The 17187-nt window shown below is 37.6% G+C and overlaps 2 protein-coding genes across 2 annotated transcripts; one reads left to right on the top strand and one right to left on the bottom strand.

The window, feature by feature from the left end:
- Positions 1-1967: 1967 nt before the first annotated feature.
- LOC128210818 (uncharacterized) lies at positions 1968-11989 on the bottom strand. The gene is made up of 7 exons (XM_052915171.1): positions 11974-11989; positions 11483-11524; positions 10648-10715; positions 8956-9024; positions 6763-6886; positions 2842-2967; positions 1968-2236 (listed from the first exon to the last, which is right to left on the bottom strand). Exons 1-7 carry the CDS (start codon positions 11987-11989, stop codon positions 1968-1970), a joined length of 714 nt encoding a protein of 237 aa, XP_052771131.1.
- A 2886-nt stretch (positions 11990-14875) lies between these two features.
- LOC128210817 (putative protein CRIPAK) lies at positions 14876-15778 on the top strand. Its single transcript, XM_052915170.1, has one exon. The coding sequence runs from the start codon at positions 14876-14878 to the stop codon at positions 15776-15778; it is 903 nt and encodes a 300-aa protein (XP_052771130.1).
- The last annotated feature ends 1409 nt before the right edge of the window (positions 15779-17187 follow it).

Below are 17187 nucleotides of genomic sequence, written 5' to 3'. Positions count from 1 at the left end.
GTTATATTTGATATCATTAAACAATACTGACTGATTGAATTGTCATATACCCATTATGGGCAATTTCATATTGCAACAAACTGACAGTACGGTTATGACCAGTTGACGTGATACTGTCACATAGCACACGCGTCTAATAATATACATTTTTGGTTTCCTAAGACTGAGGTGGAATGTGTTGTAAATCTGTAAATTCAGGTGTTTGCAACTTTTTGTGTTGACAGTGAATATGCTGATTTGCTTTTTATCAATACTGTCTTTGTAACATTTTTAGACTTATATATAATATTTTTACAGAAAAACATTTAAAAAATTACAGTATAAATTGATAAAACTTGAAAGTTTCGCATCGCGTAACAATATTTCCCTCATGTTGACAACATGTACTGTCAAACTGGAATCAATGCGATATGTATATATGTAATACGTTTATATCTATATAGCAGCCACTGTCTCCTCACTGTGATAATATTATAAAATTATATATATTATTGTTTGAATTATATAATAATATAGTGTTAGTTATTTTAAGAAATTGTATCCATGAGCTTGTATATGACCATTGATCTATAAATTGTCATGATATGTGTAAATATGCATAGTTCTTGTATTCGCATGGGCCTATGGCCTTTATGCATTTGAAATAAACTATGAAACTATATAATATTACCCAACGTCATTGCGCCCTAAAATGTATCGTCAGTGTTTGGTGATAACAAACTTACATTCGTTACCATTTAATGCCAACTCATGCAGAGAAGAACACATACACAATACCTTCTTGTATAAAAGTATACACTACCAGGGCATGTTTCCAGAATACATTGTTTGTGGTCCGCTGGTGAGCCAACGCAAGGTTTGCCTCTTGGTGATGGAGCAGGGTTTGTGCAAGATCTTGACCGTGTAACTGCCATTGTTCCACACGTGATGGAACAAGATGACCAGGAAGTCCATTCTGACCATTGTCCATTTGCTTGAATTGTCATGAAAAAATGGTCAAATTAAATCAGGAGCAATGTAAGAAAAAGTGACACTAAAAAAGTGACGACTTTGGCCGACCGAAACAATTTCAGTTTCTTGAACCTATTATAATAACGTTTTATCCATTATGCGTACTGTCTAGGTGAAAATATACATCAATGCAATGTTAACTGACAGTTATCGCAGAAGAGTTCTTTACTATTACATGAGAAGAGGTAGACGGTGACATCAGATTTATTACAAAACGTTTTCCTCGATAAAACCAATCAACAAGAAGCGAGCTGAATCGCATGATATTTAAACGAAGTTCAGTACACACTAACAACATTGCTTGACACACTGACAATTAACATAGATAGTAAACGAATGTAAGCCAAACTTCGTACTCATAGTTTCTTACGGGACTTCAATAATTGTACAATACTACATGGAATAAGCATAACATATAAACATACGTAAAACAAAAGATGTTTGTCAAACATTGTGCCCTCCTGAGGGCCATGTTGTCAAGATCATTCGGAAAATTGAATGAAATATGCATGGACCGAAATGGCAGCCGAATTGTCATTGGATGCCTTTAGGCAGTTTTAAGATTATGACCATATACAGTATGCGGATAGAAGGTACAAGTTTTATTCCTGTTCAGATGATGTTTGCAGATAAAATGTATCTTTTTAGTAACAGGGAATAAGTAAATATGACATAACCTTTAATGATAGATATGAGGTATGACCTTGACCTTTGACTCTATGACCTCAAAATCCAAAGGGTCATCAACAGGTCACCCAAAACCTAAATGTTAAGTTTGAGGGCCATGGGTGCAGGCATTATCGAGTTATCACACAGACAAGTTTTTTACGTTCAAGGTCACTGTTATTTTGACCTTTGACCCGATGACCCCTAAAATAAAAAGGAGTAACATCTGGTCAGGCCCAACCCCAAGTCAAGTTTGAGGGCTATGGGGGCAGGCTTCGTAGATATGTCACTCAAACAACATTTTCACATTCAAGGTTACTATGACCTTGACCTATGATCCAATGACTCCTGAATTCAATAGGGACCATCAACTGGTCATGCCCAGCCTCCATGTCAAGTTTGACATTCATAGTGGAGATATCACTGGAAAAAGCTTTATTAACCATATCGAGATAAAGGTCACTCTGTTCATGACCTTTGGCCCGACGACCCCTAAAATCAATTTGGGTCATCTGCTGGCCAGGCCCAACCTTTATGTCGAGTTTGATGACCATAGGTTCTGGAATTGTCGGGTTTGTGTTTAAGGTCACTGTGACTTTGGTCTTTAACCTGATGACCCCGAAAATCAATAGGGGTCATCTACTGGTCAGGCTCAACCTGCAAGACAAATTTGAGGGCCATGGGTGTAGGCATTGTCGGGTTATCACTCTGACAAACCTTTTGACACTAAACGTCACTGCGAACTTAACCTTCGACACGATGATCCTAAAATCAATAGGGATCATCTACTGGACAGACCCAGCCTCGATGTCAAGTTTGATGACCATAGATATAGATATTGTTGAGTTATCACACGGACAAGCTTAGACAACCTTTTACTATTAAAGGTCACAGTGATCTTGGCCTTTGATCCGATGATCCCCAAAATCAATAGGAATTATCTTATGGTCAGGCCCAACATTCATTTTAAGTTTGATAACAATACGTCCAGGAATTGTCGAGTAATCACTCGGACAAGCTTTGGTCTACCGACGGATCAACCGGGAAGGCAAAATAAACAGACTGCTCTTTATTTAATATGTAGTTTAAGCTGTCACAAGCGCAGCTTCTATACGCGATAAACAAAATGTCTAAACCATTTTTCTGGAGATGAATGATACGTACGGTAGTTGCATAGATTACAAAAGTGAGGACATGTTTCCGCAGCCGTCTCTGCATCCCCGTTGCATATATCATATATGGATTGAAGTTTTGCACAGTCATAAGCTTCGTCATCAACACATGCAGATGCTGTAATATTTAGACTAAGTCAATATAGCGTATAACGCCAGTAGACAAGTTAACCAGAAACAAAGGAGATTAACAACTTCTAACACGAATACATTTCGAAAGAAACTACTTGGGCACATGGTTGACTATCCGTCAGTACACATGTTTACTGGTCAACTGACTGTAATATTTTATTGTAACACCAACACTGAGAGCTTCAGGTTTACACGTTAATCTAGTCGCCTGATGTTTTCTTAACTACTCAATTAAAACCGGAACAAGGTTTATTTCTGGTCGCTTGTAATGTAGAGCACAGCATCACTATCACGTTTACACACATATACATTAGTGACAATCCAAAGCAGGTCACCTAGGTGTGGAATTAAAATTGACGCGTGACATTGAAGAAAATTGGCATTCGTAATATTACACACTTGTTCATCAGTCCATGCAAATTGGGTTTAAGAGACTTAGTCAGCTATTATGTACTCAAGTGGTGATACAACAGTACCAGAACATTGGACACCACTAGCAAATACGTTGAAGGTCAGTTTAGGAGACCATTACTATACCTTGCAATGCGGTGAGAGCTTGCCGAAAGTGCCAAAAATAAGACTTTTGCCCATTCAAAAAAAGCCAATAGACTCATAACTGTCTTGGTAGGAGAAAGTTTCATATTGTTCTTTGCTTAAGCACCATATTGAATACCACCAAAGCAAGAACTTCTACTTCGAAATCAACAAAAAATATTTTCATGATACGGGACTGCTTCGAGATAACACAGCGCATACTGTTGGTGATACTAGGAATAGGAATGATATAACTGTGGTATCAAATTATTCGTAATTATCGTCAGAGAGATCTGATACTACATGTAACTCAAAATATATGTACTACATTGACGTGTCGCACCTTCGTATAATTGTATGTATCATCAGCTGGTAAAAATATACACTTGCTTAGATAATGTAGGTGCGTTTGTCGACCGGCTTCGTGCAAATTCAAGAAGGATGTTTTCCATGTGTCTTCTTCGGAATGAACGCAGAACTTTTGAGTACGCGATAGCATGAAGGCTCTCAAATGCTAAGGATAGTTCAGGCATAATAGAAGTTTAAATTTGTCTGATAAGGGAACGGTTCCATGATGACAGATTGTTCCGAGAGTTATTAGAAGGCTATCGTCAATGAAGCTCGCTAAACTTTGATATTAATAGAGCTAGAGTCCGATCTAATAATTAAATCATTCCAAATGAATTGGATTGTCCAACCGGTTAAAAACAATGTTGTCTTTGCTATCCGATATTGTTCGTATTTTTGTCGATGAGTTTGTTAAACATAGAGAGAATAGCCAACTAAAAGGAATTCAGCTCTTCCCTGGTTGGCGAGAAATAGTATGCCTACCATTCGTAGACGATTTAGCTTTAATGGCTGACACTGTAGTAGGCCATCAAAGAATACTCTACGAACTATCAGATTTTACACAGGAATTTAACCTTACGGTCAATACTAAGAAATTGGACAACACGGGTTAAACATATATTAAATGTGACGGGGTATAGTTATGTATGGATAGATCAACTGGTCCAAAATGAATATGTATTCTTGACCAACATTGTGCAATTACTTAAAGACCAATACATGCAAGATTGTCGAGGTTAATATCAGAATCTCATAAACTTAGCCTATTCAGAAATTTGAACACGGATAATAGACATGCACCATACTTAAATAATGTAAAAATGAGAAAGTTTCAAAGTGCTTAAGCAAAGCTTAGGTGTTCCGCCCATAATTTAGAAGTTGAATCAGGTAGATATTATAATACTCACTATGAAAATAGAATTTGTAAACAATGTCAATAAGATGTTGAAACTGAGTACCATTTCATACTGAAATGCACTACTTTTAATGATCTAACTTAGGATCGAATATCTCCCCAGTAAGTATTACATTAATCCGAGCATGCATAAATTCCATCTCTTACTGAACACAACAGCAGATAGCACTGTTTATAACTAAGCAATGTTTATCTTATATTCTTTAAAATTGCGGGAAGAATTTGTAAATAATAATCTACCATAACAGTGTTGAAATACACCATACTGATATATTGTTATTCATAAATTTATATAAGGTTATTCTACTGTGTACATGGTATTATATGCACATTTATCACTACATATATTATTCTATGTCAAATATTGTTGGCATGTAACTTGTGTTCAGCATCCACCTGTCATTGTTTGTACATTATGATTGTTTTGGGCTGGTGACCTTTATCAGATAAATGATTTGAATAAACGAACATAAAGTTTGAGTGATAAACCTTAGACTACTTACTAAACCATGCACTTTTGGAAATTATTAATTGTTGATAACAAGATTATGACTATGCATTTACTAGCTGAAAACGCCAAAAATATCAAATGATTGGTGAATGCTAAAAGATTTACTCTGATCTACTATCATTTCATTTGGTAGAAATACCGTGTTTTCTGCACCTTTCTTTCAAATTTCTCGGTATCCCTCAGAATAACCATTTGTTTTACATTAATTCAACCTTTTTGGTGTATCAAAACAATTTTATTAACTGTGGTAATTCTATTTGGGAGTATGAGTGCATCTTTAAGATGTCTCAACGATAGTATTGCGAGAGATGATAGGACAATTGTTAGCGATTTGACCCCCAGCATAAGCTTTAGATGTGGAGCCTTTAGTGCTGCAGTTGTTCAATGGTATGTCCTCTTGATATGAAACCCCTGGATCAGTGTAAGCTTAGTGTAACTATAGTCATCAATTAAACCTTGGCAAAATTTTGATCCAGAGACAAAATATTTTGTAGATGTTGACGCCATGATTCAAAGGATTTACAACTTTATAATTAAGGTTCATTAATTAAGTACACGGATTTGCCTTTTGGTTTTCCAAGTAGCTATGACTTAAACTCGTTTTGTTGTCAACTTCCGTGAACAGTTGAGGGCAAACCGTGTTGTCTCTGCACTTTAGCGAGAGTAGTATAATGTTTATATGGAAAATTCGGTTGATGTGGATCACAAATTTGCTGCCAGGCAGGTACACAAGTAAACCAGAGACAAAATAGTTTTACATCTTTACATACGGAGAACGATGGCTTTCCGTATTAAAAAGTGTAAAACTATTTTGTCTTAGGTTTATACTTATCTTTAATTAAGTTGTTAGAATGACAACTTAACAAACATGTTAAACTAACTAAAGATAACTTAAAGGAGAACTGCGGCAGAAAACAGAAGTCGCACACAACACGCATCACTCTTTGCTAGTCTTAAGAATAAATATTTCCTATGTTTATTATAACAATGACATTTTCGAAATATTCAATGAATACTTTGGTTTACACTTATAAATTAATTCATTTATGTGTGTGTGATATCCCTCATAAGCATTAAGCCAACCAGTGAAAAGAAAACGGACCGCAGAAAATTATGAACTCACATTTGCTGCTTGGGCTAATTTTGATAAAATACCTATTTTGTTGTTTTAATTACCAAAGTAGTCGCTTTATAAAGCACAATAAGCATTATAAAAAGCCAAAGACAATAGGCGTGTCCGGTGTACAATTATGTTTTCTTCCCCTTCCTTTTATCTCGTTCATACAAAAAACAACAACAACTAGAACCTCAACATAAAATGTTAAAATAATTATATTGTGAGTCTAATTACTTCTTTAAGCTGTTCTTTCGTACTTTATAGTAAATATTAAAAACACCCATAAAACAAACAAATATCAAGCCATATATCATACCAATTGCATTTGTTAAAACATTTGATTATAGGCGCTTACGGTCAAGATGGTCGCACAGAGCAAAGTTGCAATAGTCACTGGAGCAGCACTCATGGCAATCCCCCAGCACTGATCGGCCGACTATCCCCGCGCCCCCATGGTGAGGTGCCGAGCCTGAACACTCCTTTATTTTGAAACACGAGAAAAGGGAAAGGTAAGAAATTTCACTATTTACTTAATAATTATAAATATTAGCATCATTTTGTAAGGATTAATTTAGAATGTTCCGATTTTTTCTATTTGTTTCGTTTATAAAGTCTCCAAAAATAAGATTCTTATAGAATTTGGTAGAAAGTTTTTCAGGGTGTTTGAAGTTTGGCATTGAGCGTTCTTGTTATATTAGGGCAAACTCCTGGTCGTAAGTCGTTCGAAAAGACAAAAGTTTAAGTCTTCATAAATGTTTGGACAGTACAAGAGCATTTTTAAAATTATGAACTTCATCATCATCTTTTGTGAAGGTAACATTTTAACCCTTGTGGAACTCATTCTGATGTTGTCGTTACATTGATAGTGTGTTTCCAAAATTTTATGTTTATTCAAATTTGTAGCCATTCAATACTACCTGGGGTAAAATTCAATACACAACTTAATCTTATGGTCATACATCATTGCCTTCAATCACAGTATTGGTCAGTTATAAATAACAAGTAATCCGATTAGCTACATCGATCATATTGAATACCAGTCCAGGATCAGTGAAGATTATAAGTATCTTCCATGGCCGAGAGTGTAAGAAAGGTTCATTCCGACCGGAGCGTAGGGTGTTTTGCGGAAACGAGGTTTACCGAGTTTCCGCAAAACACCCTGCGCGAGGGTCGGGATGAACCTCTCTTACACGAGCGGCTATGGTAGATGCTTTTTCTCCCACCTCAGTTAAACAAAATTAAGTAAAAATGCTTTTTTTTGCCGGAACTCTTTTGTGCTTAGTGAAAATAATTGTGTACGGATATGCAATAATTCGTGGTTGTCATGAATATTCGCGCAGTGATTCAGAGTATGTAAATGGTCTGATCGGTCTTTAAATAGTTCTAAGAAGAGTGAAGCATTATTTCTTGAAAGGTGCGTGAAAACTGTTTTCTGGTGACATTTGAAGCGAGAAATAATTAACTCGCGTTCTAAATATTGCCACAAGACAAGGTTTCCATGATGCGCTACAGACGGCAGTCTTCAACAAGGGAGGTAATTACAATGTGGTAACCATTAAAAGAAGTTCCATACGGGCATTTTATCTTCGCACGTGGGCAAGATAAGAATTTCTAGCATGGTTAAATTAATGGATCTACTTATCTGAGGTGGGAGAAATACTGTGAACTTTTGGACATTGTTCTTATTTCTAGGTACTTCAATTTTAGCATTAGTCATTTGAAATTCATTTTTGTAAAATGTTGCTGATTTCGCTTTTACTGTTGCGTTCGGTGGTCGTAAGAGTATGTCAGAATGTGACGATGGATGGAAGATTTTTGTTTCATTGTTAAACAAAATACCCAAATGATAATACATTCTACGAGATTTATGGACAACATTTAGGACAAGTACTTATACGATCTACACAAAGATGGCTTACATGATTGAACATTTGTGATATACTTGGGAATAGTACGGTACATTAATTTCGGCATGATTCTATCATTGTCTTTTAGCATCTTATTTATTTACTTTTTCTCATGTAGGTTTTGATTACGCACGAATGATTGTAATGTATAACCTTCATTTAGTCTACTTCGCTGATTTGTTTTATTCTACTAACCTCGCGCATGACGTTGTCGTCTTTATTTCATCTGTTATTTCAAAACCGCCAATTAACTTTCATTTTCTTTTCGAATGTTGCACAGAGTGAAAGCAATCATCATTTTCTTTTTTGATTTAGGGAAAAAAATATAAACCCTGTGATCATTTTTAAGAAATCTTTATTTTTTTAATCTTAATTGTGCCCATTAGAATGCTACATGGGTTGTCAAAGAAACATTTTTTTCTTACTACGCATGAACTCGATTTAAAATTATGCAATACAAATAATAAATTGTGACAATATAATATGATATTATCCAGAACATGATATACGTTATAAGTTATTATTTTCATAAAAGATACAAACTCAATCTCGAAACTTTCAGGACAAAACGGCCCTGATAATAATTATCAAATTAGTATTTCATACAAACAAACAGTGAGAAAATATAAATAAATACTTACTTGCAACGAAGCACAACCCATCGCAAAACTGTCTCCCGAGGCACTTGCCAATTTCAGTTTAAAGCAGACCTTTCGAGGAAAAAAGTTTCATTTAGTGCTAAAATATCAAATAATCATTGGCATCGTATTATACCACGGATTTAAAGGGAATCTCATAGATTTGAATATTTATTATATACCTATCAAATTCCGTTTCAATATCTAACAGTCGAAATACAGCCCGCCGTATTGAAAAACCCGTATCATGATACTGTCGTTTTCTGATTCCGTATCATGCGAGTACTGTGTGCAATCTCGGAACTACTTTCGTTTTGCTAAAAATAGCGTGACCAAAAAAATGGTAAAACCAAATTTTTAAATGATCTAACTTCTCCCACGCTCCAAAAGCATGTACATATTCTGGAACATTCAGGTTCTCATTTTCTTCAAAGAACCATGAGGATAAGCACAATGCAGAGGACACTTCCAATCTATCTAGACAGCTACTTCAGTGAACTAGTTGTTTGTCATTTCGAAGTCCATAAATTGTTGCATTATCCATGTTTATTATCATAAATATGAGCAGTTCGCCAATAAAAAGAAGAAGGCTTACTCGCGTCATCGATAGAAATAGCGATCGACTCACGAACTTCACTCAATTATGCATATTATGATCTACAAAAAATCCCGCGAATATTTATTTTGTTAAATATGGCCGTGTTACGTCTACAGGAAATGACGATTAGTGTATACTCGTAAAATAAGTACCGTAATTTGTTGTTGTTCTGTGCTGCGGCATTTAATAATTGTTCTCGGATAAGAAATTTGTTTATTTTGCTAAAATACAAACTATTGTGTTCTTATTTTTCTCAATAAAGTGAATTCTGTAACTTCTGACTTCGTTTCGCTGTAGCAGCCTCCCTTGACTTTATTACACAAAACTACGTAACATATTCAAATTCATGGGCGCATTTGACAGATGGTGGTAAATTTAAATCAAATTGTAACAGAAAAATAAAAAGGAACAATTATATAGACAGGCATATAATAAATAAAAAACGCTTTTCTTTATACCTGTATCACGTCTCGTTCGGTGAGTAAACATGTATCCGTCTCGACACACCGAACTTGACGTGATACAGGTCACCAGAAAAGCGTCCTATAAATATATATATATATATATTGCTTTTAGAAAAATGTGTTTCTCTGTTTTTCAAATAGTTAGTTACTACTATAACCATGCAGGGAATGTCTAAATATGTTTAAAACATAGATATTCAAGTCAAAAGCTTAAATATGTAAATAAAAGCCACAGAGCCAAAATTCAAAAATGTATATGTCGACCAACAGTACTAAGTATTCAATGAGTTGAGTCAAACGTTTATCATCAGAAAATTGTTTCATTACCGTCATTGTCGGCAACCGCGGTACTTTCTTCCGTTACACTCCATGCATATCGTGGGACAATTGGCTGACAATATATCGTTTTAATCAGTTTGCATGAGGCAGGAGAGAAAACTCTTCTTCCAATGATTTCGATTGTTACACTCAAATATTGTACAATAATATTATAGTATCAGCAGACTCCGTGGCCGTGTGGTTTTGATACTGCCAATCATTAATTATTCATGATAACGAGATTGTCCTAGTCGAATTTGCCCACGGTACACAACGATGCGTTATGTGTATAGGGGGTATCCGACGATGTATTACCTCTGGACATGCTGTTGTTTGACACTGGCTGGTGTCGTTCGTGCCTTGACAGGAGTAACACTGCAAGGCTGAAAAATATAACTCCACTCCCTACAAATGCATCAATTAATTTAAGTATGTACATACAAGACGGAGAACATTCGGTTGCTTTTATTTTTCGTCGATGATAAGAATTGATTATATCAGATACATAAAATCAAGTGAGTGCCATGTTGTCAGAAACATGTTTAGCAATGTTAATGTTAATAAAACATGCACCCCTCCCATAAACCGAATGAGAGCAAAAAAGGTTATTTCGCATTAAATGTATGCGAGACAATTAAGGAGGTACGTGGAAAATGGTCGATGTCAGGTACGTAATCACACTTTCTGTTTATAAATGTCTGCCTATTTCAGTAATCTGGGCATTGAGGACAGCACTCAATCCGTCTCATTAAATGATGGAAGCAATTTTTTCAGAGGTATGGATTACTTTTTTAGCCATTGCATTAATCATTAAGTCCAGACTTAATCTTAAGAATTTCTCCTTTCGCGGGTGTTAATAAAGGTCCGTCTACTGCCACTGATCCGATACACACATCTTCCGTGAGATTTTGTGTTGATAATGTTTCAGCCAACACATCCAATTCTTAATCATTAAAATGTAACTTCACTGTCAACTTTTACTTAAAATTTGCATGAACTAGTTTATATCGGCTCGAGGCGCGTCTAATGACATGGGTAAAGAAATGTACGTGTCCGAATTGCCTTTGCTAACCAGAATATTGGGGCTGCGACCGCGAACCATGAGGCCCAAGCTACTACGCCCCTGATACAGGAGAGAGTCGGAACTTACCAAGAGCGCCCACATCCATCCAGATAATGGCCAAAATCACATCTGCAGAAATAATTCGATTGAAAGGTAAACAACACATGAGATAAGTCAAATGATTCTATACCATAATGTTCAAATGCCAAATGACATTCAGTCGACTTATGTTGCAATATATGGATTTGTCCCTTGAGTACCTCGGCATTTAACAACTGTATGTTTTTTAAATGAATTAATTTTGACATACGCTTTTTTATAAATTGCATTTTAAATGGAACTGTGTATTATAAAAAAATTGGTATTGATACTGCGTATTTGTACTTGATGGTCGAATTCAAAAGAATTTAAAAATGTTCTATCGTGATAACCCTCCATGATTATTGAATTGGCATTGTCTGGTATTACAATGCGTTATAGCCTACTGGATCAACATGCAGTACCAATACCAAAATAATTAAATTAACACAAATATATTTATAATGTTTAAAAGCCTTAACGAAATTTCAACTACCTACATTTGTCGATCGTCATTGTTCCCCGTTAGAACTAGCTCGCGGAGAGAGGTTTTAAACACGCACATTATCTACTTATACTATACGGTGGATGATTGCCGCCACCTTTGTTCTTCTTTATCGACTGGCGTCATTACGAAAAGACAACAATTTCAACGATACAAAATAAAAGTCACGTGTCGCCAAACGATAAAAATCGGCGCGTTAACGTTACCATCGCGGAGGAAAACGCCGGTTTGTTGTGGTAATCAAGACCAGGAGAAAAAAAATGATTAAAATAATTGAGAATGTTTCGGTTTTTAAAAACTAGAAAAGGTGCAAGATGGTTTCCTCAACAATGTCGCCCAATCATTCGGGAATGATACGACATTTATGGCAAGTGGTGTGTATGCTTATTCATACTCGCACACGGCACCCCCTCCCGGAAGACGATTAGTATTTTTAGTGATGCGATTGGGAATCGAACCTGTGACCCCTGGATTGATAGTCAAGTGTGTAACCACTAGACCACGGATCCTCCATCATGACACGACATGTAAGAAAGGTAAAGGACAAGACCTTAGTGTTGAAAGACAGCTTCTTGACTGTATGCTATATCTTATCTGTGGCGAAGTTTGGTACTGTTTGCTATAATTGACGTGTAAGATTGACAATGCAAGAGGCCTTTTATACTGTAATGCTGTTTGATGTGTAGGACTTATTTTTTCCGAGTAACGTTGGTTTCAATGTCTTTTTAAATTCTGTTTTTTAAGCAATCTCAAAAATTGTCTAAGCGAAATTAAGATATAATTTCGATCCCACTTTGATCAAAAGTGCATTTAAGTACAGCAAACTATTCTCATAATTGAAACTCAAAGTACATATAAACGTGTGTGTGTTTGTTTGTGCGTGTGTACGTGCGTGACTGCGAGCGTTTGTGTGTGTTTGCATTTAATTTATTTTGTGTTAACACGTCGTACAGTTGTTATTTTTTTCTAAAATTCATACTGTAAAAAGAAGATAAATATAGTATCAATAAACTGTTGTTTTGTTTCGACTATCTGGACAAAACAACATGCACGACCATTCTGTTTCTCTCCATTTATTATATTGTAACGAATAAATCGAGGGTATCTTACGATATTGACAACAAAAAAGGTGAATATGGCAGTAATCATACGCTATACTATTAGAACATTCTCCATAACAAGTTGTCTTCTAGTCTGCCTGACACTTGCTCTACTTTCCGTAGACAAGGTTATCATCTGACATAAATGGCACTAGGTTTGCACCGCCATCAAGCGGCCATAGCCAACTTGTTTACAATGAAAAGTAAAACACTTAATATGGACTCGTTCATGTTTTGTAAAATACCCTTTTTATGTTTGATTTTTACAGAATAAAGTATGGAAAAGCAATGGGAGTTTTAAAACTGAAAAGCGATTGGAACCCTTTAAAAAATGTTGATATTTGTGTTTTCAATTATGATTTAAATATCCGTCAATGAAGTAGGAGTCCCTGTGGGCGAGTGGATATGATATCGGTTTTTACTATTTTTCTTGATTGTTCCGGCGAGGGTTCGCTCCCGACTACAACCAGGTTGTTGCTTTTTATACTTTAATTGTATCGTTTTCTGCTATTTCGGTACCAAAGAGTGAACTAATTGTTTTCAGATAACCGGGAAAATTATTTTAGGTGCCAAAAAATCAGCGAGTCCCTGTGAAGGAGTCCAATATAAGGTCAATTTGGTGCAATGATAACAATTATTATAAATATAAACATAATGTTATTAAGTTGATGCATTTTTATACTTATTCATAATTATATCAACTCATTTGACTTTAATGATCAAAACTAAACAAAACATATATGACTTGTGTACAGATTTGTGTAATGATTTAATGAATGGGTTTTATCAATTGTAAGCTACGTGGCCACAATTTTCCAAGTTCTCACGACACATGCACCAAAAGGATTTTGATGTTCAATTAATAAGTTGTACGTCCTGAAATGAATTTTGTTCTCTTCTGTCTTAAACTGCACATCTAGATATATCGTACATTTACAAAAATGCCCACTGCCGGCGGTATTGCATAACTGTGTACATAATTGCCTCGCCGGTTGTGCCCACTGCCAACTATATATATTGTATCTGCAATGCCCGCAGTCTTCCATAATGATCCCCTGTCAACAATATAACATAACTGATCTCCGCCTGGAGTGTCCACGCAGCAAAACACTCTTGCCGTGTATCACTGCCATGCCGGCCTAGTCCACTGCCGCCAGTATAACACACCTGCCGTGCATAACTGCCATGCCGGCCTAGTCCACTGCCGCCAGTATAACACACCTGCCGTGCATTACTGCCGTGCTGGCCTCCCCCATTGCCGCCAGTATAACACAACTGCCGTGCATTACTGCCGTGTCGGCCTAGTCCACTGCCGCCAGTTTAACACACCTGCCATGCATTACTGCCGTGCCGGTCTAGTCCACTGCCGCCAGTATAACACACCTGCCGTACATTACTGCCTTGCCGACCTCCCCCACTGCCGCCAGTATAACACACCTGCCGTGCATTACTGCCGTACTGCCGTAGTCCACTGCCGCCAGAATAACACAACTGCCGTGAATTACTGCCGTGCCGGTCTACTCAACTACCGCCAGTATCACACAACTGCCGTGCATCACAGCCGTGCTGCCGCCAGTATGAAACAACTGCCGCGCCGGCGTAGTCCACTGCCGCCAGTATAACACAACTGCCGTGCGGGCCTAGTCCACTGCCGCCAGTACAACACACCTGCGTGCATTTCTGCCGCCAGTATAACACACCTGCCGTGCATTACTGCTATGTCGGATTTGACCACTGCCGCCAGTATAACAAAACTGCCGTGCTGGCCTAGTCCACTGTCCCAACTGCCGTGTATCAATGCCGTGCCGACCTACTCCACACCACCAGTATAACACACCTGCCGTGCATTGCTGCCGTGCCGGCCTTCCCCACTGCCGCCAGTATAACACAACTGCCAAGCATCACTGCCGTGCCGGCCTAGTCAGCTGCCGCCAGTATAACACAACTGCCGTGCATTACTGCCGTACCGACCTATTCCACTGCCGCCAGTATAACACAACTGCCAAGCATCACTGCCGTGCCGGCCTAGTCAGCTGCCGCCAGTATAACACAACTGCCGTGCATTACTGCCGTACCGACCAACCCCACTGCCGCCAGTATAACACACCTGCCGTGCATTGCTGCCGTGCCGGCCTTCCCCACTGCCGCCAGTATTACACAACTGCCAAGCATTCCTGCCGTGCCGACCTAGTCCTCTGCCGCCAGTATAACATACCTGCCGTGCATCACTGCCGTGCCGGCCTAGTCCTCAACCGCCAGTATAACACACCTGCCGTGCATTACTTACGTGCCGGCCTACCCCACTGCCGCCAGTATAACACGCCTGCCGTGCATAACAACCGTGCCGGCCTAGTCCACTGCCACCAATATAACACACCTGCCGTGCATCACTGCCGTGCCGGCCTACCCAACTGCCGCCAGTATAACACGCCTGCCGTGCATAACAACCGTGCCGGCCTAGTCCACTGCCACCAGTATAACACACCTGCCGTGCATCACTGCCGTGCCGGCCTACCCAACTGCCGCCAGTATAACACACCTGCCGTGCATTACTGCCGTGCCGGCCTTCTCCACTGCCGTCAGTTTAACACACCTGCCGTACATTACTGCCGTGCCGGTCTAGTCCACTGCCGCCAGTATAACACACCTGCCGTGCATTACTGCCGTTCCGGCCTAGTCCTCTGCCGCCAGATAAATTAATTCCATTCCTTTATATCACACTTAGACTAACACCACAGTTTAAGAAAGAACTGTATCAGTCTTCAAATTAAATCCACTTTAAAATTTTGTTTGAGGCGGACATTCTCTTGACAGCGCTCAGATGTTTCTGATCAACCTCCAAAGAAGAGTATTTGACCCATCCAAGCTTGTGTGGCTCACATTCAAGCCGGTACAAAGATGTTAAATGTACATGTCAATGACATCATCTGGGCGCTTGTCGGTAAAATGGCCGGGTGCCTACGAAATTTAAAAAGGATTTAGTATAAGACTGATACAGTTGTTTCTAACATTGTGATGTTAGTCTTTTCGTGATATAATGGAATGGAATTAATTTATCTGTACACTGAAGCATAAAATAACTTTAATAGGTCTGTGTTCAGTACTGTTTACACGGGGAAAATTGAAGATTTTAATTTGCTGTACTCTTTCCGACTAAAGAAAAACATGAGAATTTTACATTAAATTATGCTTGTTTGTCTAAAGACAATATAGTTTTACCAACATATCGCACACCATTTTAAAGGTAATTGACTCTTCTTTCCATGTCACTTATTTAAAAATGGATTGTTTATATGTTGGTTGCGAAATTTACATAAAACTGGACTCTACCGTGAAATCGGGTAAGTTTGAGTTACATACCTTGTTTCTTTTTTGTATATCAAAGACACTAAATATCTTCAGATGTGTTGTTTATCTCATTGTATGTACCCAAAATGGTTTTAAACAATATTTAAGTGACAAACAATGATTCAGATGCCTGTGAGCTGGCATATAAACTTTACAAATAATTCTAATACACAAAGTCTTCATTAGAGTTGATGTAACTGGTTCCGGAGAAGCACAGAGCCGGAGTGGGCATGGTTCGTAGAGGTTATGAATGCATGACTGAGGAAGGTGTAAGGGAATAAAACAAAATATATTATAAAGCATAGACAAATAAAAACAAAACTCGTACGTTATCCCTATTTTCAAAGCAGTTTTCTTGCAATTTATAAACTCAACATGGTCATAAATGACCCAATACGTGAGGGTTCTTCAATGTCGGTAGTTAAACAGATCGAATCTTAAGTTCCACATCCATCAATTCACGTGTGATTGGAGGACGTTCAAGCCCAAGGCTCAAATTTGTAACGAATTTGCGAAGGGATAAAACATTATTGAACATAAAACGCATTAAAATAAGTTTACTTATTTTTTTCAATAAACAACTCGGTCAAATACCTTACTTCAGTATAAAACCTCCGATGAAAACAAAAGGTCGCCTCGATTTTCATTTTTAACTTTCTTTGCAATCATGGGGTTAAGAATTATGAAGACAAAGGAAGCATCAAATGTTAATGAGTGTATCACATCTTGATGTAAATTAGTTTAAACGTTTAGGCCTTACA

The sequence above is a fragment of the Mya arenaria genome, chromosome 12 (genome assembly GCF_026914265.1).
Source record: "Mya arenaria isolate MELC-2E11 chromosome 12, ASM2691426v1".
NCBI lineage: Eukaryota > Metazoa > Mollusca > Bivalvia > Myida > Myidae > Mya > Mya arenaria.
This window is presented reverse-complemented; position numbering and strand designations above follow the sequence as displayed.